This window comes from Pseudorasbora parva, chromosome 13 (assembly GCF_024679245.1).
Source record: "Pseudorasbora parva isolate DD20220531a chromosome 13, ASM2467924v1, whole genome shotgun sequence".
Lineage (NCBI taxonomy): Eukaryota > Metazoa > Chordata > Actinopteri > Cypriniformes > Gobionidae > Pseudorasbora > Pseudorasbora parva.
In genome coordinates this window covers 9,819,746-9,844,487 of record NC_090184.1, presented here as the reverse complement: position 1 = coordinate 9,844,487, position 24,742 = coordinate 9,819,746, and the positions used below count along the sequence as shown (strand labels likewise).

Below are 24,742 nucleotides of genomic sequence, written 5' to 3'. Positions count from 1 at the left end.
TTCCATAAACACACTCCAAATGTTTATTGCACAATATGAGTGTAACAGCTAAATACACTTTATCAATGTCAAGAGTATTTAAAATTTGAAGTCCCGTTTTCACAGATAAGGCTTTTGAGTAAGGTAATTTAAGTATCTTTTTTAAATGTGCCTTAGAAAAAATATTACTGCTGTTATTCTTGAGACTAAACAATGGTTGCTTTCAGTTAAAACAGCTCAAAGATGTATTGTAGTCTTGGACTAGGCTTAAGCTTTGTCTGTGAAACCGGGGGGAAAATGTTTCAATGTGGGTACTAGCTTAAAAACATCCCCCGAGATTTAATTTAATTTTTTACACATACAGAAAAAAACATTTAAAATGCAAACTGCACCAATGAGAAATGCTGAAAATGAACATGTCTAATAATAACTATGTTTAAGCAATGACATTTGTGCATGCCTGCTCAAGCAAAAAAGGTCAAGTTCATACCGTTGGCTTCCTTCCAACAAGTGTCGTGTTTCATCTGACTATGAGATAAGACAACGCACGTGGTTCCACATCTGGTGATGGCAGCGCACCCAATCCTTCATCCTCCAGATCTTCACCATTATCAACCGTGACCAAACAGTGGCATGGACTTTGAGATATAGGTGAACTCCAAATATAAAACGTGAATCACAAAACAAACAATCACAAACAAACCATTCTCAGTGATAATATCAAACCTGGACAAGTTTGCACAGGGAGAGGAGGTGAAAGTTTATTGCATTTTCTTTTGGCAGCACAGAAATGATCGTACTTCTCAAATGGTAAAAATAGGCCAAATACGGGGAAGAAAAAGATTCAAAAGTGATTCACAAGTCACTACCAATTACTTCACTTGTTTCACACAGGACATTTTCATTAGTTATACGAAGCCCTGCACATGACATGCAGACAAAGATATAGGCCTATATATCGTGACATATTTTTTTGGCCATGATTTACTCATTTGTTCCCTCATTTTAAATAAATTGTGTGAACAATATAATAATTTGGTCCCTTGTGTTAGTAAATTGTGGCCTCTTTGATATACCTAAAAAAGTATTGTAACAAATTAAATAACTAATTATATATATCGTGCTCACAAATTACTTAAAACAAGGGAACGAATAAGCAAAATTGTAAGTTGTGGGAACTAATTTTTTATTCATGGCCATGATATGATATTTTATATGTATATAATTTGTCTGCATGTCGTGTAGGGATCACATATAAAACATGTTCAATTCCCAATTCTCATTATTGCAATATGGAAAATTCTATACAGCTTAAACTGTAAATTATGTATAAATCCTGGTTGTAATTTATATCCAATAATAAACATCAAAAGTAGAATATCCAGATGCATTATGGTAATGAGTACTAAAAATGTGGTGAATTGGTCATGAGAAGGAAAAAAAAAAACATATTTAAAGGGATAGTTCACCCAAAAATAAATATTTATGTAATGTTGTTCCAAACCTATTCATCTACAAATCAACATTTTTTTTTTTCAATAAGCTCTCATTGTTTCAAGTCTTATAAGAGGCACAATTAATATAATTAACAGATTTAACTTGGACTTTAATTCAAATAAAAACATTGATCAACGCATATACATGTGGCACATCAAATATGTGGCCATACTTGCTTGATGCACAGTGATCAAATCTTATCCTTATGAACTTTGTGTCTTAATCTACTTTTCAAATCTTGAACGTTTTGGTTGCTTGGACTTGGACACAAATTATGAAAGAATATTAAAAACAAACCATTTAAATAGCAAGATGACTTGTTTTTTTTCTCTTAACGGAACACACAGACTTTTTGGCACTTATTCACCATATCCCCCGGAGTTTGGCATGTATGGACTTATCATTCTCATCTCCGTACGTGTCACAACTCAGTCTGACGCACCCACCGCTAGCCTAGCTTAGCACAAAGACTAGAGGTAAATGGCTCCATCTAGTCTACTGCTCAATAAGTGACAAAATAATGGCAACATTTTCCTATTTACATGTTGCGATGTGTGTATAGTTATATTGTGTACTACGACCGACGGAAAAAGAAAAGTTGCGATTTAATAGGCTGATATGGTTAGAGGACTATACTCTCACTCCTGCGTAATAATCAAGGAACTTTGCTGCCATACCAGGGCTATAAAAATAGACTAACTTTTGATAATCTGCTGGCACAGCGTGCTGGGGACTATTTTTTAGGCGCTGTGTAGTATAAATGTGCCGCTGCACCACCCATGGTATGGCAGCAAAGTGTCTTGATTATTATGCAGGAATGAGAGTATAGCTCCTATCGGTCTACTCTAGAAAATCACAACTTTTCATTTTTGGTCGGTCTAGTACATGTTGTAACTATACACATCACAACGTAAATAGGAAAATGTTGGCGTTATTTTGTCACTTATTGAGCAGTAGGCTAGATGGAGCCATTCACCTCCAGTCTTTGTGCTAAGCTAGGCTAGCGGTGGATGCGTCAGACAGAGTTATAGCATGCACAGAGATGAGAATGGTGTGTATGGACTTATCTAATTCTGGAGGATACAGTGAATAAGCTAAAGTCCCCAAAAGTCAGCGTGTTCCTTTAAATTTAGAGTGAAAAATAACAATGAAAAATGATTTAAAAAATGTTTTAGGATCCACCTATAAAGTCTAAGTGAAATACAGTAGCCAAATACTATATTTGTGTCCATACATTTGACCTGACTTACAAGAGTTCATATATCGAAGATATGCAGTATCCAAAACAACATTTATAAATAGCTAAAAATATAAGAAAATGGCACTCAAAACAGCCAACTTAAGTCCCTTTAAAGATTAAAGCATCTCGTGTAGTGCTACATTTGGCATAATCTTTTTCCTATATATTGACTGTGATGACAAAATAAACTCTAAAAATGACTAAAAACACTGTGTCATTACAGTTAAGTACTCTGTGTGTGCGTTGAGAGGTCTCTGGATCAAATAGCAGCGCATGCAGCCTTTCTGAGTTCTGTGATGCTACAATTCGCTTCCCTCATCCTGAGTTACTTGAGGGGAGTCCAGGAGCACAAACATGTCTTCAATCACTTGCCACAGGCAGTTGTCGAGCGGGAAGTCGTTGTCCACGAGGTTGACGAGGAAGTAGTTGTCGTGGATGTACTGAATGATCATGCGTGAAGGCGATTCGTCCTCGTACAGCTTTGCCCATTGTTCGATCCACAGCGCGAAAGCCTCGTCCTGTGGGAACAGACAGAACCAAGCTCAGTTTCTAGTCTATTTTATCTTTTAGTACAGAGTAGAATCACTCTTATTGAGACAGTAACAGTGAGTGTAGTGTCCCCGTGAGGTTTGGAGCTATATATATATATATATATATATATATATATATAAATAAATAAATAAATATATACACACGCACACGGCTTGACATTAACTTTTTTGCTCACCAGCCACTGTGGCTAGTGGTTTTCCAAAGTTAATAGCCACTCAGCATGTTCACTGGCCACAATTTTGCTGTTTGGAAATTACATTGTATATGTTTAAACTTTAAAGTTGACTTTGCCATGCTTAAATTACTTGATTTTGAGTAATTTTACCTGATTTAGAAGATTTAAAACCCTTTCAAACTTTCAAATGCAGTGACCCCCAAATCAAGACTACATTGTATATCAGCTGATATGTGCAGGTGGGCAAGGGGTGGGCAATATGATAGGCTAATATGAAAAATGTAATATATGACAGGACTCGACATTAAGCATGTTCATGTATGTGCTTGTCCTTCGGACAAGTAAATCGTTCATTAACTTGCCCGAGTAAAAAATTTGCTTGTCCGGGAAAAAAAGTTAGATATTTTTTTTCTTTGTGTGTGTGTGTGTTGTAAATATAATTTATTCTGAAGCAATATTCTTACCAGTGTTCAATCAGCTTTGACATATTTACATCTGCATATTTGCTAATTTTTTTAATTTATTTTTTATTGAATCATTTCAAATTTGTGATATTTTTAACTTTTATAAAGGGCATTTCCACACCAAATCTTATTAAATATTTAAATATAGGCTATGCTTCAGGTTTCATTTTATATTGTTAAACTTGATCAACACATTAAATAAAAATAAGACACTATAGGGGCTGTTACCAATCAAATTAAATAATTTACAATGAAAAATCACAACTTTCATTTTATTTATTGTTTTTGGCATTTATTCAAGTGCATTTTTTGTAAATAGACTAAGAGTCCATTGCTTTTATTGTTTTTGGTTGTTTTGTTTATGGATATTTAAAAATTTAAATTGTGTTTAGAAATAAAAGTGTATTGATCTTTGAAAAGGTGTACCTGCATTATTATGCCATTATCATTATTTTAGATGAAAATGGTCTCAGAACAACAATATTATCGTTTATCGCAACAATTTCTTGGCCAATTTATCGTCCAGAAATATGTTTTATCAGTAAAAGATGTAATTATAAGTTATGCCCAAAACACACCATGACTCAATTTGAGAATAGGTACTAACCCTATTGAACCATGCAGCTGGCGCACTGACTATTTTTTTCTTTGTTAAACTAGTAGATACAGACACACTTAGATCGTTAAAATAGGGCCCATAGTTACCACAGGCAGAAAACAAAAGAATAGGAAGTATCATCAGCCAAATTTGAAATGGCTCAGCGATTTACTGCAGAGCAAGTACTGTACGCAATCAAATATTACTGTTACTTGACGGTGGATCTGGTGAAGAAGCCATCAGCGAACAAAATATTGATTTTGAAGACGCTGAAATGAGCCACGTGGTGAATGTACTGGGAAATGAGCCCTGACGAGGACAGTGATGATAGAATAAAACATCTGCTCAAACTAAACTCTTCTAAGTGTTCACACTTAGGCAAGGGCGCTGTAAAGGGGTGGAAGGTTAGGACGATTCTAAGGGCCCAGACTGATTTAGGGCCCAGAAGAGCAGACCCCCTTTTTCTTTTCTTTTCTTATTTCTTTTCTCTTTTTTATACATATATTAAATGTGCTTGGGCCCCTCATCCAGTAAATGTGTATTTTGTCCATTTTGACCATAGATTTTATATTTTTAAAAAACAATTTCAAAATGTCAGTCACAACCTCCTCCCCCCTCCCTCACAATGGTTCATTCCACTTGAGCGGTCCGAGCTAGATCGCTAGCGTGAGCGTCTCTTGGTTATTGCACTTGCTATGATGAAGTGCAGACAGTGACACACGCAGGAATCAAAAGTCGGGGCATCAAAAACGGAAAGAAAAGAAGGAAAGATGACAGAGAACGCCGAAGTCTACAGTACGTCACACAGTTTTTCAAAAAGAAAGGCAGCTTGCCCTATTCCTGTAACGTTATTCCAAAACTTTCAGAGTTAGCCTACTTATTTTTGTTGCTACATGACCTGCTTTTATCTAGCTAAAATAATTACTGAATTATGATTTACATCCAACAATACATCTCTGCTGTGCTGTCTCCGGGTTATCATGTCTCGTAGACACAGATTCAGTAGCTGCTGCACACCCTTCCTCCACGCCCCCCGTCCCAGTCTCAAACGAACAAGGTGAGCCTGAGCGCGAAACTTCACGAAGATTGAAGCCTCTGAACACGTCTTATCTACTGTGTTTGCCACATGATGATAAACAAAAAGTAATCTACACGCTTCAAAAATTACAAAATCAGTTTGCCGTGTGTGTCGTATGTTCTGTCAAGTGACAGTGCTGCTGCTACGATGGATGCTGTCTTACTTGATGTTCTTAAAGCAGAACTAGGTAACTTTTCAACCATCATAATACATTTTCAAGACTCTTGTGATGATACATCGACTTACAATAGGTTAAATGAGTAATGCCAAGACACACCTGGCATTACTCCTGGTGTGTCTTGATTTTGAGCCCTTTTGGCCTAGCTAGTTTTATTTCTTGACTGATTTAATTATGAGTTAGTTCTAGCTGATGTTTCCTGATTGAGCAGTTTGACCGAGCTAAAGCTTGTTCATGTAAAGTATATGTCAATATGTGTACAATATGTTCTGTTGTGCTTGCAATTGAGATAATAAATGTTATCCCTTTTATGTAAACAAGTACATCTTTCTATTTTTTTTTCTTGTTTTTGTAGGCTTTGTACTCATCTTTAGACATTTTAACTATGCAATGTGCTAAGTATCTTTTTTAAAGTATACAGGGCATGTTTATTGGGTTAAATTTTATCTGTAAAAATTGTAGGGGGCCCACAAATTTTGTTTTCCATAGGGCCCAGAATTTCTGGCGGCACCCCTGCACTTAGGGTAGGGTTAGGTTTAAGGGAAGTGCCAACAGTGTAATTATAAATGTAACAGAAATGTACTACAGATGTAATTATGCAGGTAATTTTTACAATGTAAGTGCAATGTAAAAACATGTATGTATACAATAAGTGCATTGTATCAAATTATTAATGTAAATGTTAGTACATAGTTGTTAAGGCCATCTGATATAAAGTCAGCCCAGTATGTCTAATATAAAATGGGTCTGATAAACTTATACTTTCTGTTTGGGGTGACCCCTAATAGTCGAAGATTCGATGCATCGATATGCAGGACTGGATTCGACCACTGATCCAGTGGCGGCTTGTCAATAGAGGGCGCTGGGGCGCCGCCCCCATCACAATTCCAGAAATATACACGTATACAAAAATTATATAAAAATGAAATAAAAATAAAATAGTTTACTCATATGATGTGCCAGCGGGTAATTAAGAGCCTCAGCATTTAATAAAAAAAACTATTTTATATGTTTTTTAATGTTTCATGCGGTTTCATGGGCGAGGGACGCCGGACAAATGGGTGTCTATCTGAGTCCATAAATCGTCGGGCAGCATGTGACCTGAAGCTGGTCTCTAATTGGTTTGTTAAAGATGCTCCTCTGGGCGCAGGTCGCTGCGTCCCTGGCGAATCAGAATTGCATACATGTTTTTTGATCCAATCTGATTGGTTCTCGTCAACTGTCATTTAATGTTACGCTCTTGGCCACTACTGCGAGAGAGCGTTGGTGACAACGTCGACAACGTCACTCCGACCCCGCCCGCCTAAACATTCGTAGAGATGGCAGCAGTCAAACTAACTTCTGTGATTGATTTACAAAAAAATCCTTTCACAAGGCGTCGCTGGAAGAAAAAATAAGAATTAAGGATCTCGGACCGGACCAGCCCGATTTACAAATTCAGCAGCAGTCCAGTGACAGAGGACGAAGCTACACTAGAAGCTTCACTAGAAGCTTCACCCGCGCTTGTTATGAGAAAAGGAGGTAGCTGACTGGATGTGACGGTAGCAATGCCCTTTTTTGCTTTCACTGTCTCTTATTTCAAAGTGAGTGAGAGGTGCTTTTCGACCTTGAAAAGAATAAAAACTTTTCTCAGAAACACCATGACCCAGGAGAGGCTGAATGCACTTGCATTGCTGTCCATGGAAAAGAGACTTGTCACTGAGATGACTGACTTTAATCAGAGAGTAATTGAGAAATTTGCTGGCCAGAAAGAAAGGAGAGCAAAATTTATGTTCAAGTAGTCAACATGCCAGTCTGTTGTTGCTACTTTTGTTTTTTCCTTTCCTTGTTCAATTATATATGGGAAATAAATATGTAAAAAGATAAAAAGTGCAGACACTGTTTTCTCTTTAATGCTTGAATTTAGTCAACATGCTTCTTGGTACTGCTTTGTATTTATTTTACTTATTTGATTTCTAAATAAGTAAAATAATTTTTAAATGATTATACTTATATACTTATTATTATTATGTATAATTTATAAGTAAATTATACTTAAATTAACATAATTATACTTAAATATACGCAATTATTCTTAAATATACGTAAATCCCCCCCCCCCCCCAAAAAAAAACCCCGCACCTAATTTTTTTAGGTTTATTTATCAAAATATTCTTTTATATATTTGTGTGATGTTCTGTGTTTCGATCGCGGCTTTTAAATGTTATGAGAGAACGGTTAATTTACGAATCTGTAGTGTAGCCTAGTTTTGATCACTTTATTCAAAGTGGTGGCTGTGTGCCGTGTGTAAAGTACAATAAAAATAGTCTTAGCCTCCTGCTGACTAGTGTCCTGCCCTTCCCAACCCGTTTATACCGTTTATTTTTTCCGGTCTATGGTTTACACGCACAGATGATTCGACTATAGGTCGACCATAGAGAGATTCGAAAATTCTGATTCGAATGTGTAAATCCTTAGTCGGGGACACACCTACTTTCTGTATATCCTACCTGTTAGATACATTTTGTATGTACTGTATGTTGTTTCTACATTAATTTGGATTAACTGTGAAATTATTACAATACAAAATGTATTAAAAAGTTTATGTTCAAAATCGTGATGTAAAATCACGATTAATTACAGAAAATTGTGATTCATTTGTTAATCAATTGACAGCACTAGTTAAAAGCAATGTGAAATTTGCATTGCAGGGTGGTTGCTAGGGTGTTCAATATGATTATTATGTTGAAGAATCATCACCTTCCAATACATAAAGCTGACTGGATCCACCACGGTGGGCTGAACAATCTCTCTGCCTGGGAATATCCCCCATGTCACAGCGTTAGGCTGCATGTCATGGGCATTTGTGATATTCCTTCCCTAAAAAGAAGAAAAAATATTTTAAAATACCATTATTAAAACCTGGAGATTATATAATGTAATCTGGTTTTTGTACGGGTACTGGTGTTTTACCTGAACGTTGACTATATGGTAGTTCACACGAGGTTCATATTTCTTCAGCACTTGCAGAAGTGCAGTAACATTTTCACTTGATGTGAAAAACTCCAAATACGCCTGTTGATTTCAAGAGGCAAAAATAAACATGCTGAGAGAAACATTTCCAAAAGTCAGCCGATTCTAACAGCACCTAAAATAAACTCACAAGTCACCAAGTGCACAGTTCCCACAGTCTCACAAGCATAACTAGACCTGATAAACTGTATCAATTTACATACCCGATTCCTAAAAAGTTGGGACACTGTACAAATTGTGCATAAAAACAGAATGCAATTATGTGGAAGTTTCAAATTTCAATATTTTATTTAAAATACAACATAGATGACATATCAAATGTTTAAACTGAGAAGATTTATAATTTTAACGGAAAAATAAGTTGTTGATTATAAATTTCATGGCATCAACACATCTCAAAAAAAGTTGGGACAAGGCCATGTTTACCACTGTGTGGCATCCCCTCTTCTCTTTATCTCAGTCTGCAAACATCTGGGATTGAGGAGACAAATTGCTCAAGTTTAGGAATAGGAATGTCGCCCCATTCTTGTCTAATACAGGCTCTCAGTTGCTCAACTGTCTTAGGTCTTCTTTGTCACATCTTCCTCTTTATGATGCACCAAATGTTTTCTATGGGTGAAAGATCTGGACTGCAGGCTGGCCCTTTCAGCACCCAGATCCTTCATCTACGCAGCAATGATGTTGTAATTGATGCAGTATGTGGTCTGGCATTAGCCTAGAAATCTAGACGCACCCTAGCGGCAGCAAATTTAATCTGCCCGCAAGTGTCGTCTAGGAACTCTCAATACCCTTCTGAGCTGTATTCCTCACAATCTGGACGGGCCAATCATATCGTGTATAGAGTCGGCGGGCGGGGCCATAATGACGACGACCGAGTTGCGTTTGCGTGCTTCTGTTGTCTAGTAAACACAGAAACTGGCGAACAGCGGCGGTCTTTCGAAGCTTTGACCGCGACTCTGGAAGACTTGGAGTTAAGCTTTCCTCTGAGAAAAGAACAAAGAACGGCACTGAAGTCGTTCTTAAAAAGGGAAGATGTGTTCGGAGTTTAGCCGACCAGATATGGTGAATGTTTAATCTATCAGCAAGCTCTGTTTCACCTTCGTTGCTCTGGTTGGCTGTAGCGCTATCCTATCGCGTGCAGAAGGAGTTTGAAAGACAACTGTTTATCCCGCCCCTCGGATTGAGCCCTGTCAATGGTGAGTTTCCAGACCAAACATCTTGATGTGGGTCTGGCTTGTCAGGCTAGTCTGGCATTGTCTTGTTGGAAAATGCAAGGTCTTCCCTGAAAGAGACGACGTCTGGATGGGAGCATATGTTGTTCTAGAACTTGGATATACCTTTCAGCATTGATGGTGCCTTTCCAGATGTGTAAGCAACTCGGGTTGTTCTAATCCTATTTAACCCGGATGACATGGCGTCCCGGTTTTCCAAAAATAACTTCAAATTTTGATTCGTTTGACCACAGAACAGTTTTCCACTTTGCCACAGTCCATTTTAAAGTCTGGCCCAGAGAAAACACCTGCGCTTCTGGATCATATTTAGATAATGCTTCTTTTTTTGACCTATAGAGTTTTAGCCGGCAACGGCGAATGGCACGATTGATTGTGTTCATCGACAATGTTTTCTAGAAGTATTCCTGAGCCCATGTTGTGATTTCCATTACAGTATCATTCCTGTATGTGATGCAGTGCCGTCCAAGGGCCCAAAGATCACAGGCACCCAGTATGGCCTTCCGGCCTATGCACAGACATTGTTCCAGACTCTCTGAATCTTTGGATGATATTATGCACTGTAGATGATGATAACTTCAAACTCTTTGCAATATTTCTCTGTGAAACTCCTTTCTGATATTGTGCCATTATGTTTCGCGGCAGAATTGGGGAAATTGGTGATCCTCTGCCCATCTTGACTTTTGAGAGACACTGCCACTCTGAGAGGCTCTTTCTATACCAATCCTGTTGCCAATTGACCTAATAAGTTATAAATTGATCCTCCAGCTGTTCCTTATACAGTATGTACATTGATCTTTTCCAGCCTCTTATTGCTACCTGTCCCAACTTTTTTGAAATGTGTAGCTCTCATGAAATCCAAAATGAGCCAACATTTGGCAGGATATTTCAAAATGTCTCACTTTCAACATCTGATGTTATCTATATTCTATTGTGAATAAAATATAAGTTTATGAGATTTGTAAATGATTGCATTTCTTTTTTATTCACAATGTGCATAGTGTCTGAACTTTTTTGGAATGCCGTTTGTATAATACTCATTTTATTTTGATATTTACAGGTTTCATTTTAGTTTTATTAATTTTGTTGTGTTTATATCATTAATATATCATCCTTTTAATATGCCTATATAGTTTTCATTAAGCTTTGTTTTTAAGTTTAGTATTTATCTGTAGTTATTTTAGTACTTGAAGTTAAAATAAATTAAAATGAAAAATGCTGCCTTTGACAACAAGCTTAAAATAAGTAATAAAGTTTTCTATTATATTTCAGTTAACATTTACTTTTTTTTACAGTGAATGATCTTTTAAGGTTTTAGTGTTAAATTCTGAAAGCTTGTTTCTGCCACTGAATAAAATATAAAAAGGCTAATGCAACTTATCTCAAAATTTTGACTTCTTTTCTCAGAATTGTGAGAAAAACTCATTCTAAAGAAAAATGGCTTACTTTGAGAAATAAAAACATGCAATTCTGGCATTTTTTCTTCAGAATGTTTTATGTCTCAGAAATTCATTTTTTCCTCACAAATTTGTATTATATATTTTTTTTCTTGACTTTATAACGAGCAAAGAAGTTGCGAGATATAAACTCGTAATTGTGAAAAAAATGTCCGAATTGTGGGATTAAAAAGTAGCAATTATCGTTTACATTTTTTTTAAATTCCGTGGCAGAAACATGCTTCCATAGATAATAACACTGCATTGTATTTTGCAAAAATGTAATTAGGTCAGCATTTATTTCCCTTCATGTCTTTGCTACCCTCAATAACTTTCGTTCTGATATGAATCCCAAAAGATTATCATAGTGACCACAGCTGTGGTACAAAAAGGACAAGCAGAACAAAAGTTGTACTTTTTTGTTTGCTACATACCAAATCATACTTTGAAATCATATGATAACTTTGTGTGAGGAACCAAATGAAATGTAAGCACATTAAAACACACTGATACACTGCACAACTGATATTACTGACATAAACATCTCTGGTTCTTTCATGTCACAATGTTTTCTTTTTCAATGGTCTCTGTAAGCGATGGCCCAGCGGTCAGAGGAAATAAATTTGAACAAGCTGGACAGAGGTTCGGTGGATTCCAAAGAAGGTGGTTTTATTCATATGAGAAGGGGAAGAATTTTTTATTTTATTTTACATGGTCACATACTGAAATACAAAAAAACTGAACAAACAAAACTGTGTAAACAATGTGCAAAGAAAGGCTACACCAAGTAATTTGATTAAGGCTGTAGGCCTTAAGCTCTACAACCCATTTATATGGCTAGCTCCATCTTCAACCTGTACCAATTGAACCAGCCGGGGCCAACCATAGAATGCTATAGACACAACAATATAATAATAATAAAACACTAAAGATATACACAAATAACAATCAGTATAAACCCCTGGGTAATTAAACACACTAGATAAAGAATAAAAAAAGGAAAAGAAAAGAATCAATCTGTTGTTATTCCCCCTCCCCCAGACAAAACTACAAATGGTTCAGTCCAATTAGGAGCATGCTAATGCTATAAAAAACGGTTTGATCCAGCTGGACTGTTTTATGGTGCAGCATAAAAATGGTAGGGCAAACAAAAAACAACAAAAAGTTTGGGGGATTCTCACAAGAAATAAAGATAATTATGTGTGAAATTAAACTGGGTTATGAGTTTTTTTAAAGGAATAATTAAAGTGAACAAAATGTTAGAGCAAACCTACAAAAACAAAAACCAGTATCACACACCTTTGAAATAGGTAAAACTATTATAAAACTGATTTATAAGATGTTAAATGCCGGAATAATCAGGTAGTGATGTGTGCAAGTATGTCAAGTCAATGTGATTCCTTACGTCACCAGGCTTAGCTTATGACAGTTTTAGCTAACGATAATAACCCTAAAAGAGCGATTGCAATTGCCATGGCTTAATGTTTTGAATGAAAAAAGGCAAATGAGATTTTAAAGCTTTACATTTTAGAGTGGAAGGGAAGATTTTCAGCATTACTTGAATTTCAGTTTGTTCCTCACACAAAACTATCAAAGGGCTTGGAATATAACACATAAGTCCCACAGACAACCTTTATGATCATTTTTGGTGCACAACAAATCCAGTCCCTGTTCCTCTTTTCACTGTATGGAAAAGAGCAGTTCTTGCATTCTTAAGTATCTTATTTTACATTCCACACTGTTGAATAGAGTTTTGCTGACCTTTTGAAAGACGTATCCGCCCGGAGGGCCCCAGCCTACAATGGGGTCAGATGAGGCTTTCCCGTTAATGTTGGGTTGAGAGTTAATGGTGAGAACACCCCTGCGGTTCACCTTCTCCAACTCATCCTTCAACAGGTTGGTCTCTGGAGCCAGAGGGTCGTCGTTCCACGGCAGACACATGATCTATCGAAGGCATAAAGATATCAATCATATTTAAAACAACATTTGTTTATACCTTGCAGGATATTTAGGACACATAATGAACTCAATTGGTGACAAACTCTATGATCAAAATCTTATATCATGGAAACTGTATATCAGATCAGCCATTTTTTGTTGGTAATTCAAACAAAAAAGTGATTTATACATTAAAGTGGTACTTCAGAGCAGGGAAGACAAACCTGTATTTAAACTGGGTCATTAATGTAGTAGAAATGTGAAATTATTTTTGAACTTGGTGCTTTCTAGACTGAGAAAAGACAGAAAATGTATTTTTGTCTCATGGGGTTGAAAGACTTCAATTCCCAGAATGCTTCACTGCCCTGTGAGGCCACTCCCAAAGCCACTGTTACTGAATCACTTTTACTTTCCCACCACCGCGTTCATCTTCATAAAATCAGTTCAGTTGGAGAACAGACACTACACTTAAAAACTGAAAGTGTCTGTTCAATTTATTGTGATTTAGCCGCTGAGGAAGTGTCAGCACAAACGCAGCACAAGTCAAATTACATGCATCGTGATGAGCTGAGGTACACGCGTCCACGCTCGCGGCAGTAGTTCTCAGCGTGTGTTCAGTCTGGCCCGTTTTCATTTCATGCCTTTGGAAGATTATCTTTTATAGGAATTAACTTGAGAAAATAAAATACTCACTTTGCTCCGCCGGCCACACCGTTTCCATGAATGGCTGAGAGCTGAGCTGTGAGTGCGACCCCATCCCCCATGTGCGAGTTGAAAACATGAGGAAATAGCTCCCTCTGCAGGCTGTAGTCTTTAGCGTCTGGCCAAACATTTTACCGATGACACAAATCGATGATATTTGCGTCACCGGAGGAATTTTTCCAGAAATAAACTGCATAAATCTCTCGTCTCAGGGGGATATGAGAGGAGGGAGCATGATCATTCGAATATACTCCAGGGTTTCTACTGATAGAAAGCCATATGCTAATCACTGAAGTAACTCTTTAAGAAATGAAAGCCCTATTCGGATGGTAATTTTTTTCTTGTGAGGTCGAAAGGTATTTTCACCATTGACAGGGGCTAGTCTGTGATTTTATTGCCATCTAAATCCAGAATGTCAGTGTTTTTCTCCCACCACCCGAATTACCTACAATTTTTTTAAAAACACCAAGGTGATGTGGTAATTTAATTGCCATCCAAATCCACATCTGTTTTCAAGTATATCCCCTTCAAAAGTCACTGTTTATATCTTTTTTAACCACTACAGAGCACCGTACAGTTGCAATTCGCTGTATTTGGATGCGTTTTAAAGATCTAGACTTTTATTACTATAATGCTGGCAAGAATTTACAAAAACAATATATTTCATCACAGCTCAAAAGGAACAAAAACCCATTCGTTTTTAGAAGCTGTTGACCCAAAAACGAGCGTTTAAGGACAAAAAAGTGGATACAGGCACTTGAGACAGAGCGTGATTTTTTTTAAATATAATATATAAAACTGACATTTGGATATTTGACGACATGTTTACTGCACATGTAGACATACTGAGTGTCAGGATCCCAAAACAGACCCATTCTTCCTGTTAAAGCTTCACGTCTTATTGCCTGTATCCACTTTTATCTCCTTAAACACTCGTTTTTTTGGGTCGACAGCTTATAAAAACTTAGTTAAATGTTTTTTAACCTGTTTGCTGCACACCTTGTCACATATCAGCTTTCAGACATTGCACTGTTGTTTGTTATAAGTAAAAAAAAGACGACGCGACCGCTTCACGCAATACAAAGTCAATGGAGAGCGTTGGATTGTTTTCCCCCCGGTGTGGGCGTGGCCTAAATACGCTCTGTCTCTATGTTAAAATAACCACAGCATTATGTTTAACTCATAAGAGGAATTGACTTATGTCGGCTCATTTCCATGTGGAATAAACTGACATCCTTTATTTGAGATAAAATACAAGACAGAAAACCCTTTCAGCTATAATGTTTGTTTATATATCTTCTTATTTTAAAACAGATTTAAATCATTTCTTAGGCTATTACTTTCCTATTATTAAATGAAATGTACATTTATTCTTATTATACTAAGCATTTGGCATTTTATTTATAGCATGCAATCATGTTATTGACCACGTGAGCAGCGCGTTCCCAGATGCGCAGGAAGTCTGATTAGTGTAAAAACAGCTGATTCATATTATGTAAAACAAAAGACTCAAAACAGTACAACCAATGTTATAAAACAGATTGTTCTGTCTGTAAATGCAGATTGGATTGGAGTCTTTACTGATAAACGCTAAAAACGTGCCTAGTTGTGACATTGTTTGGCATCTTACCCTTGTGTTGTTCCATTTAATAACACACCCTCAATAACAAGTTCTTACTCCTCTACCGTTTACAACATGCTGTGCTCTGTCTCTGTATACAAACCAGTCATGCCCACACAAATACATCTACCGCAGCACAGCAGAACTCATTTTACCATCATATCGCGCAGCTCTACATAGCTGTACGCTGATACTGGCTGTCCCACTCTACCTTGTGTCCACTGCGATTGGTTTGTCCCGTGATGTAGTTGGTGAAGACTTCATAAACGCTCTTCTCACTCATTAGTTCCTCACCCCACATCTGCAGCAGGGCCTCTTTAGGAGACTTACTCTTCAGGTAGAACAGGTAGTAGTCCGTCAGCTCACCAAAGGCCGGTGAAGAGGAGTTACCCCTGACGAGATGGCAGACACGTTAATTAAAGTTTTAGATTTTTAGTCTATGAATTTACGATCTTGAACGATCCACATAAAGCCCAGAAAAGAGGGAGGAAACGTTTTATGTACCATCTTCCGTTGGGGAAATCATCCCAGTCCTGTGTTCTGTAGATGTAGCTTTTGGGTCGGGAAGCCCAGAATATCGGCCTAACGTCTTCTTCCTTCCGCTTTGGATGGGCACTGATGGCCCAGGGCAGAGGTCGTCTAAAGATCACAAAATATCAAATAGGTGAATCTCATAAAAACTGCCAGAAACATGTTCAGATTTTACCCCCAAAATTAAAAGAAAATAATTTGAATTCAAATTTAAAAAGTAGTTTGTCCTAACCAGCCACGACAGCAATACATGGCAATTCTATGTGAATGTGTTCAATTTTCTTCCTTCATGCATGTAGACAGAAATGACTCATTCTAAGGTAATAAAAACATGTTTCATTATGTAAGGTCTTTATACACCACTGAAAACATAGTTATGTATATTATATTGCAATTCTTCAATAGGGCCTCAAATATTACACACTTCATCTTTAAATGCTAAATTAGAGCTCCACGATTCTGGATAAAATGAGAATCACAATTTTTTTAGTTTGAAGAGAGATCACGATTCTCCCATGATTCTGAACAGACAAACAAAATAACAATTTATGGTGACAAATGTTAATTGCTGGATGACCACAACGCATCCACGAAGGGCCTGCAGAGATTTTGTCAAATAGAATTCCCTCGTGAAGGCATCATAGACACGACATCCAGTGGCACTGATCCTCAACAAACCCGAATCCTCCGGACTGACTCTGATCTTTAACCAGATGGAACTGGACAACTATTCTGAATGTTCCGATCTAATATGACTTGTCTTCTGACCTGTAATGTTTGCCTGAATCATAATCAAACACTGTTTGTTCGTTGGCCAGAGGAGCCTAGTTTCTCCAAATGTTTTTGATTCGGGAGTTTTGGTTCCTTACACCATTGCCTCTTTTGCCTTTGGCTCTTGGCTTAGTTGGAGACACTAAATATCCAACTATATCACTGATCCGCCAACATTGAAACTATATAATAGTTAAAGGTCCCGTTCTTCGCGAGTCCATCTTTCAAACTGTGTAATGTTGCTGTTAGAGCATAAATAATACCTGTAAAATTATAAAGCTCAAAGTTCAATGCCAAGCGAGATATTTTATTTAACAGAAGTTCCCTTTCAAAGCCTACAGCGAACGGCCGGTTTGGACTACACCTCTGCACTTCCTTCAGGAATGACGTCACTAGAACCGTTTGTTGACTAACCCTCTGCCCACAAGAACACGCAAAATAGGGGGCGTGGTCTTGTTGCTCTCCCATGTGATTCCATCTCCCCGTTATGGTAAGAAGCGGGACCTTTCCGGGGAAAGTGCGCTAAGCTGCTGTCCAATCACAACACGGGAAGCTCTGGCCCAATCAGAACTCGTTACGTGTTTTCGAAGGAGGAACTTCATAGAACAAGGAAATCATCAGGCTCTTTTTAGGACAGAGGAAACAGCGCTGTACAGATAAGTAAATTGCGTGAAAAATACTGTGTTTTTTTACACGCGAAACAAACTCATGTTACATTGCACACTGTAAACATAATCAAAGCTTCGAAAACACGCGAAGAATGGGACCTTTAAACTGAGCTGATGACATCACTGTTTTCTCCAGAGCGGCTGTATCCATTTTGGTTCCATAGACTTAGATTCAAACACATGCGAATGCATCAGACCGGAAACCCAAACTCACGCGAAAAGTCTCGCATTTCGTTGCGTTCCAAAGTTCCAGAAATGAGCGTGAACTCTGAAGATGTGTGAAGACCAGTAGAAGATTGACATGTCACGGCGTGACCTCTTGGCTGAATTAAAATAATGATACGTATACTTAAGTCCAGTAGATTGCATTTTTTTAAACTATTTGTTAAATGTTGAACTCATGTTTATGAAAAATAAATTCCGAAGAAATTTAGCTTGGTGTATGCTGGCTTATGCGATGCATTTTTGAATGTTCCAGTGTTATTTTGTCAAAGGTTTAATAGACACAGACAAATCGTGTTCATTTAGGATTGAGATAGCATGCGTGTATTAAAATCAAGGTTGCAATCTTTTAACGATCAAGCAATGCAGCTCTATGCAAAATACAGTTTGATTAAACTGGACCCCGACTACACCTGCTGCTGTTATATAAAATCAATAAAGAACTCCAATCCATCATAATCCATAATCACATGAGAGCCATTTGCACCTGCAGCATTTGCTGTACTATCACCAAAACACAATGGGCTGTAGTGAATGGAATTTCTTTTTGAAGAAAAAAAACTAAACAAAAACAGAAGCAAGTTCTCAGATTTAAAATATTTTAAAGCCACTCACCGCGGATCCTCTGCCCATAAGCCCAGCAGTCTTAGCACTTCCATGGTGGCCACCTCTCGGTTGAGGGTGTAAAAGTGCAGACCTGGGACCTGTCCACTGGCCAGCAGAACCTTACACATCTCCACTGCCTGCTGGATACCATAGTTACGAATGGCGGCGTCGTTATCTTTAATGGGCTCAATCACCTGCTTGATTTCCTCCGGCACTTCAAGTTTGGAGAGCTTGACCAGCTGACGGAGTGAGTGATACCCCTGTGCAAACAACGGAAATACCAGTTTTAAAGACTGCACAAAAAAGCACAATAAAAGTCCATACAAAGCCTTCTGAAGACTTATGATAGCATCGAAGACGTTATACAACGATCATAACATTATGACCTAATATTCCTATATATCGTAATTCCCATTCTCATCTATCCTAATATTGTGTTGGTCCCCCTTTTGCTGTCAAAACAGCCCTGACCGTCGCGGCATGGACTCCACTAGACACCTTAAGGTGTGCTGTGGTATCTGGCACCAAGATTATTTTATTCAGTGTCAGTGAATAAAAGTTTTAGTCAGTGGTCACAATGTTATGCTTGATCAGTATATACCCTCCATAACACTTTACACATAATGTAAAATTGTGACCTCAAATCAGGTGAAGTGACAAGTCTAAATAATCATGCATAAATTAAATTCAAGAGTTACAGCACAAGGAGATTTTCTGTAAAAATTGGCTTAAATTTCAGTCTTAAAAGGTTTATTGATTTATTTTATTATTAATTATTTTATGGTGTTTTGCTTTATGCTTTCATTGCATGGAGAAAGATACTAAAGATTATTGTGATGATGGATTAGTCTATTTTATTATTTTACATGACAGGTGATTATATTAAAGATCAAGGTAAACAGTGCATCACAATCTCCACAAATCGCCGCATTTTCGTGATCGATTAACTTTCAGCCCTAGGGGGTGGGGGGGCTGACTTAAAGGGCAATAAATACATTAATCCCATCATTGTATAATTCCAAATTGGACCTTAATTGGTCTTTTGCAACAACACAACATCATATAGAAGTTAAGCAATGTGTGGCTGTCAAGAGAATTGGACTTTCACATCACCACGGTGCAGTGATTGGTCGGTTTATGTGCTCATGTACCTGAATGGGGAAGATTCCTGGGAGAATGGGGCAGGTGATGCCAATGGCCCGACAGTCTTTGACAAATTTAAGGAAGGTTTCTGCCCTGAAAAAGAGCTGGGTGACAATGAAGTGTGCACCAGCATCGACCTTCTCCTTCAGGTGCCTGAGGTCATCTTCATAGCTCTCAGCCTCTGGGTGACCCGTGGGGTAACCTATCATTACATTTGTGAGGGTATATTTTAGATTCCCATGCAAAAATCACAATGAACAAATGCTAGAGCCAGAAATCTAGAATTTCCTGTTGCCAAAATATCAGGTGTGTTATATGGTTGTACTCTGAGTGGTCGCTAGGTGGTTACTGGCTCAGGACCCTACTTCAATGTAAGTCTATGGGATATTTTGTCCTCTTTATCATCCACCAGGTGAAACTCTGTGAGCAATGTCTTGATCATTGAACAATGATATTTTGCCTTAGCAAACACATTAATTTATTTGTCTTTCTAAAAGCTCACCTGCAACACAGATATCAAAATAGTCATCGAATTCACAGCGAATGTGCTTGACCAGATCTGTGGCATAGTTGAAACCTCCATCTTCCTCCACCCAATCTTCCCCAATGGGATCTGCAAAAGAAGACAATTCGGGTCAAATCAAGTTCGCTGGAGATTAGGACTGCTACAAATACTAGGAAGCCACATTAAGCTACTTTCTAAAATACCCAATTTCGGCCAAATTCTGCAGCAGTGCTGCATGTATCCTTTATCAGGAAGGCAAACTCAGAATCACAGACAACCACAGTAGAAAGAGAAAAAAAAATCCAAGATGACCGATGGACTAGGGAAAAATGTTGATTATAAACTATATACTTAAAGGGTTAGTTCACCCAAAAATGAAATTTCTTTCATTAATGACTCACCTTAATGTCGTTCCACACCCGTAAGACCTCCGTTCATCTTTAGAACACAGTTTAAGATATTTTAGATTTAGTCTGAGGCCTTTCTGTCCTTTGTATTTAAGTGTATGCCCACTTGCTGTCCACGTCCAGAAGGTAATGAAAACATCATCAAAGTAGTCCATGTGTGACATCAGTTGGTTAGATTCTTTTGAAGCGTCGACAATTCATTTTGGTCCAAAAATAACAAAAAATTCGACTTTATTCAGCATTGTCTTCTCTTCCACGTTTGATTTCAATCAAACGGTCGCGAATCAGCAGATTGATCCGTGATTCATATCACCAATGTCACGTGATTTCAGCAGTTTGACACGCGATCCGAATCTTGAATCATGACCGTTTGATTCTTTATTTGAGGAACAAGGAAGAGAAGACAATGCTGAATAAAGTTGTATTTTTGGACCAAAATGTATTGTCGACGCTTCAAAAGAGTCTAAATAACCAACTGATGTCACATATGGACTAATTTGATGATGTTTTCATTACCTTCTGGACATGGACAGCAAGTGGGCATACACTTACATTCAAAGGACAGAAAGGCCTCAGACTAAATCTAAAATATCTTAAACTGTGTTCCGAGGATGAACAGAGGTCTTACTGTGTGGAACAACATTGGGGTGAGTCATTAAAGAAATAACTAACCCTTTAAATCTCATTCAGTATTGGAAAGTTCAAACATAGTTTAAAGTTCAATCTAATTAAAAATTGACTATTTACCAAACATATTACATACATGATTACAGTCAAACTGCTGCTGCCATTCAAAAGACTCAAGTCAGATGATGATGATGATGATGGTTTAGAGGCAGTTGAATATGTAGACATCATAGTAAAACCCTGTTTTACTAGGTTTTGAAATTCACAAAAAGAAATGTTTGTTTTTATTATTGTTTTTTAGCCTATAAGCAACTCAAATAAGATTTCAAATGAGTCAGTGTTCATACCTCCTCTCAGAGCCATAATGTTTTTTAGGCCTAGCCGCTTGGCCTTATTTAAATGGGCTGATATTTTCTCCTTCGTCTGATTGCAGCATGTCAAATGCAGGACACTCTCCAGGCCGCAATAATTGACTGCTGTGCTTGCTATCATCATGGAAGACGTTTCTTTATCGGAGCCCGGATCTCCAGCGGGATGCCAAGTGATGTCAATGAAGAGAGGACCTCCAGAACCCATTCGGTCAAATCTAACACACAAAGAGCAGATTTTATTTATTTAATATATATATATGCATTAATATATATATATGCATTAATTTAATGAGAATTTGGAAGGAAAATATGATTGATTTTCTAGCATGTCACAATGCAAAATAAACCAGTCCAAAGTTTGGAAACATTATTTTTTTTTTGTTGTTGAAAGAAGTCTCTTATACTCATAAAGCCTGCATTTGTTTGATCAAAAATACAGAAAAAAACTGTAATATTTAGTATTATTACAATTTAAAATAATGGATTTATATGACTATACTTGTTTAAAATCTAATTTATTTCTGTGATGCAATGTTGAATTTGCATCAGCTATTACTCCCATCTTCAGTGTCACATGATCCTTCAGAATCAGAAATTATTATAATATTCTGATTTGATACTCAGTTATTATTGGAAACAGTTGTGCGACTTCGTTTTTTTTTTTTTTGGAACCTGTGATATTTTTTTTTAGATCCTGTGACACTGAAAACTGGAGTAATGGCTGATGAAAATTCAGCTTTGCATCACAGAAATAGGTTTTATTTTAAAGTATATTCAAATACCATTATTTTAAATTGTAATAATATTTCACAATAATGGTGCTTTTTCTGTATTTTTGATCAAATCAACTTGATGAGCATAAGAGTCTTTGATAAAATTTTCTTACATTAAATAGTAATGTTTGGCTTTCCTACCTAGAGATAAGATTGACCGCTCCAGATGCTGTGCGAGGTGGGAAGAACTCCAGTGAGAACCAGTGGTCCCCAGACTCGGTGCGCCGTTTCATCTTGTCCCGCAGCCGGTCGGTGCGGTCGGCGTCCAGGACGGGGGTCGAGCACCTGGAGCTCTCTTTGGAGCTCTCTCCACTGTTACTAGCACCGCTAGAGTCACTCTTAGAGGACTGCCAACCGATGTCAGCTCTTTGGTTCACCATGTTTCCTGAACCAAACGTTGAACGTCAGTCACCCAAACAAAACAGAAAACATGATCGCTTCGAGCTAGGTTGACTTTTAATGTCTCTAAACTTGTATGTGTGGGAGATTAGGGGCAGTTTTTTAATCGCACTGATTAAACTGTCTATGTTCAGAAGGTAATACTAGCTTACCACTTAATACTACACAAAATTACTGTATTCTGCTAATTGATAAAGTTATATGGTATTCACTAGCTTCACTATCACCCTGCAAATAACATTGGTTATTGTATTTTTTATTACATTTTATGTAAAAATGTCTCAATGTTAGTCAGTCTGATCATATGAGTAGAGAGAGATGTGTAAAAAGTGCATATTTAATAACTCGATATTACACTGGACCATGAGTTCAGTTGTCAGGGCACTGATCAGGAAGTATGCCCATTGACTTCTGTCCTGACTAGTGAACTAGGGAGCTGACTGATCAATCAATCAATCAACTTTATTTATATAGCGCTTTTACAATCACGATTGTGTCAAAGCAGCTTCACAGTGTCAAACAGGGTAATATTGCGACAAAATTAGATTTGGCTGTACAGCCGTACTGGAGAAAACAGTGATGTTATCAGCTTATTTTAATTTATCATATAGCGACAATGTTGGCAGATCAGTATTATAGTTTATAGAATTAAATAAGACCTAATTCATATATTTTATTTGTATAATAAGTTGAATAACTTTAATCATATTTTTAGTGTCCCCAACTGAGCAAGCCAAGCCAAAGGCGACACTGTTGATGTCAGTGCATGTCACAGTGGAAAGTAGGGCCAACTGCATTGTGGGATATACAGTCTCCAGACCACTATGTCCTTGCAGTGACAATCATGACATTTGAATCTTTAAATTGTGTAAAAATATCTAACATTATTTCAGTAACATATGTAGTTGAATAGATAAAAAGCGCAGTATAATTAGTAATAATACTAATTAAATTCCAGATGAAATACTAAAAATAATAAATAGTACCATATGAAGTGATATGTATTACAATTGACCCCCAATCACTCCAATGTTCTTGCATAAAAGTATCACGTTCATGTCTGAAATATTTGTGGCATTAATACATGCGTCATACAAAAAGATAGCATGCAAATACAATGTAAATTGTAGTAATAATAACTCCCGATATTTCCTCTCATAAACACGAATGACTAGCAGAACGTGAAGTTTGTTTAAAGTGATGATGATTCTAATAGCTAAATGGATCATTAAAATAGTTGCTTTAAAAGGCCGTTTTTAAGCAGGCAAACAATGCAAGTAACAAACAGCGTTTTAAATGACATAGCTTATGTCAGAAAACATTTGTGCATCTTTTTGATATTGTGCGAGAGGTCTAAGTTACTCTAGACTGGGACATGCGGGTGCGCATGACTGCACCCTTTAAATAGCCAAACGGAAACATTCATGGCGACTTTGCAATCGTGTAAAGGAGTCTTTGCTTCATTACCTTCAGCCTTTTCCCGATCCCCTAGGAGTTATGAGAGGAAAGTACAGTTCCAGTGAGGCGCTGTACCCGTTCTCCGGCTTTTGCCAAACAGCGTGTGCGGACAGCATGGACGACAAAGGGTGGTGTTGTCGTAGACCACGCCCATTTCATACGCGTCACGCCCACATCGGTACAAAGGATCTTCTTATTGGTTAAGGCCCGTCTTCGCTTGTGATGTAAACACACCACATGTACTCATTAATAATTAAAGAGCTATATTTGCAGGACAAAGGCAGAAACGCACGCCCACACAGAAAAAGAAAAGAAAAGCCAAACTGTTGTTTACATATATATTCTTTATATAATATTTGTAATGACCGACTCTAACCAGTTATGAGATTGTGTAGGCTACGTTTTGTAAATAAATAAATACAAATAACATAACATAAATAAATAAAAAAATATTAAGCTATTAAATGTGATGGTCTTAATGATTTTAGATGCACTAAACTCCCATTTAAGCTGTCTAGTTTTACACAACCTGGTGCTTGGAAATTGGTCTACAAACACATTT

The 24,742-nt window shown here is 37.3% G+C and overlaps 1 protein-coding gene across 1 annotated transcript; it reads right to left on the bottom strand.

Annotated features, from left to right (window-relative positions):
* Positions 1-714: 714 nt before the first annotated feature.
* On the bottom strand, positions 715-24,326 carry mthfr (methylenetetrahydrofolate reductase (NAD(P)H)). The gene is made up of 12 exons (XM_067413129.1): positions 24,190-24,326; positions 22,465-22,708; positions 21,527-21,765; positions 20,143-20,253; positions 19,649-19,842; positions 18,507-18,757; positions 16,204-16,338; positions 15,911-16,091; positions 13,200-13,382; positions 8,714-8,815; positions 8,501-8,620; positions 715-3,234 (listed from the first exon to the last, which is right to left on the bottom strand). Exons 2-12 carry the CDS (start codon positions 22,701-22,703, stop codon positions 3,016-3,018), a joined length of 1,974 nt encoding a protein of 657 aa, XP_067269230.1. The 5' UTR covers positions 22,704-22,708; positions 24,190-24,326; the 3' UTR covers positions 715-3,015.
* Positions 24,327-24,742: the final 416 nt, after the last annotated feature.

What these genes read in the sequence shown, in the direction of transcription:
- mthfr (XM_067413129.1), bottom strand. Translation starts at nt 22,703, where the DNA reads ATGGTGAACCAAAGAGCTGACATCGGTTGGCAGTCCTCTAAGAGTGAC. An exon ending in CATTATGGCTCTGAGAGGAG is followed by an intron (nt 20,254 to 21,526) that starts GTATGAACACTG and finishes CTTCTTTTGCAG; the next exon opens with ATCCCATTGGGGAAGATTGG. An exon ending in TCAGCTTTATGTATTGGAAG is followed by an intron (nt 3,235 to 8,500) that starts GTGATGATTCTT and finishes CTGTTCCCACAG; the next exon opens with GACGAGGCTTTCGCGCTGTG.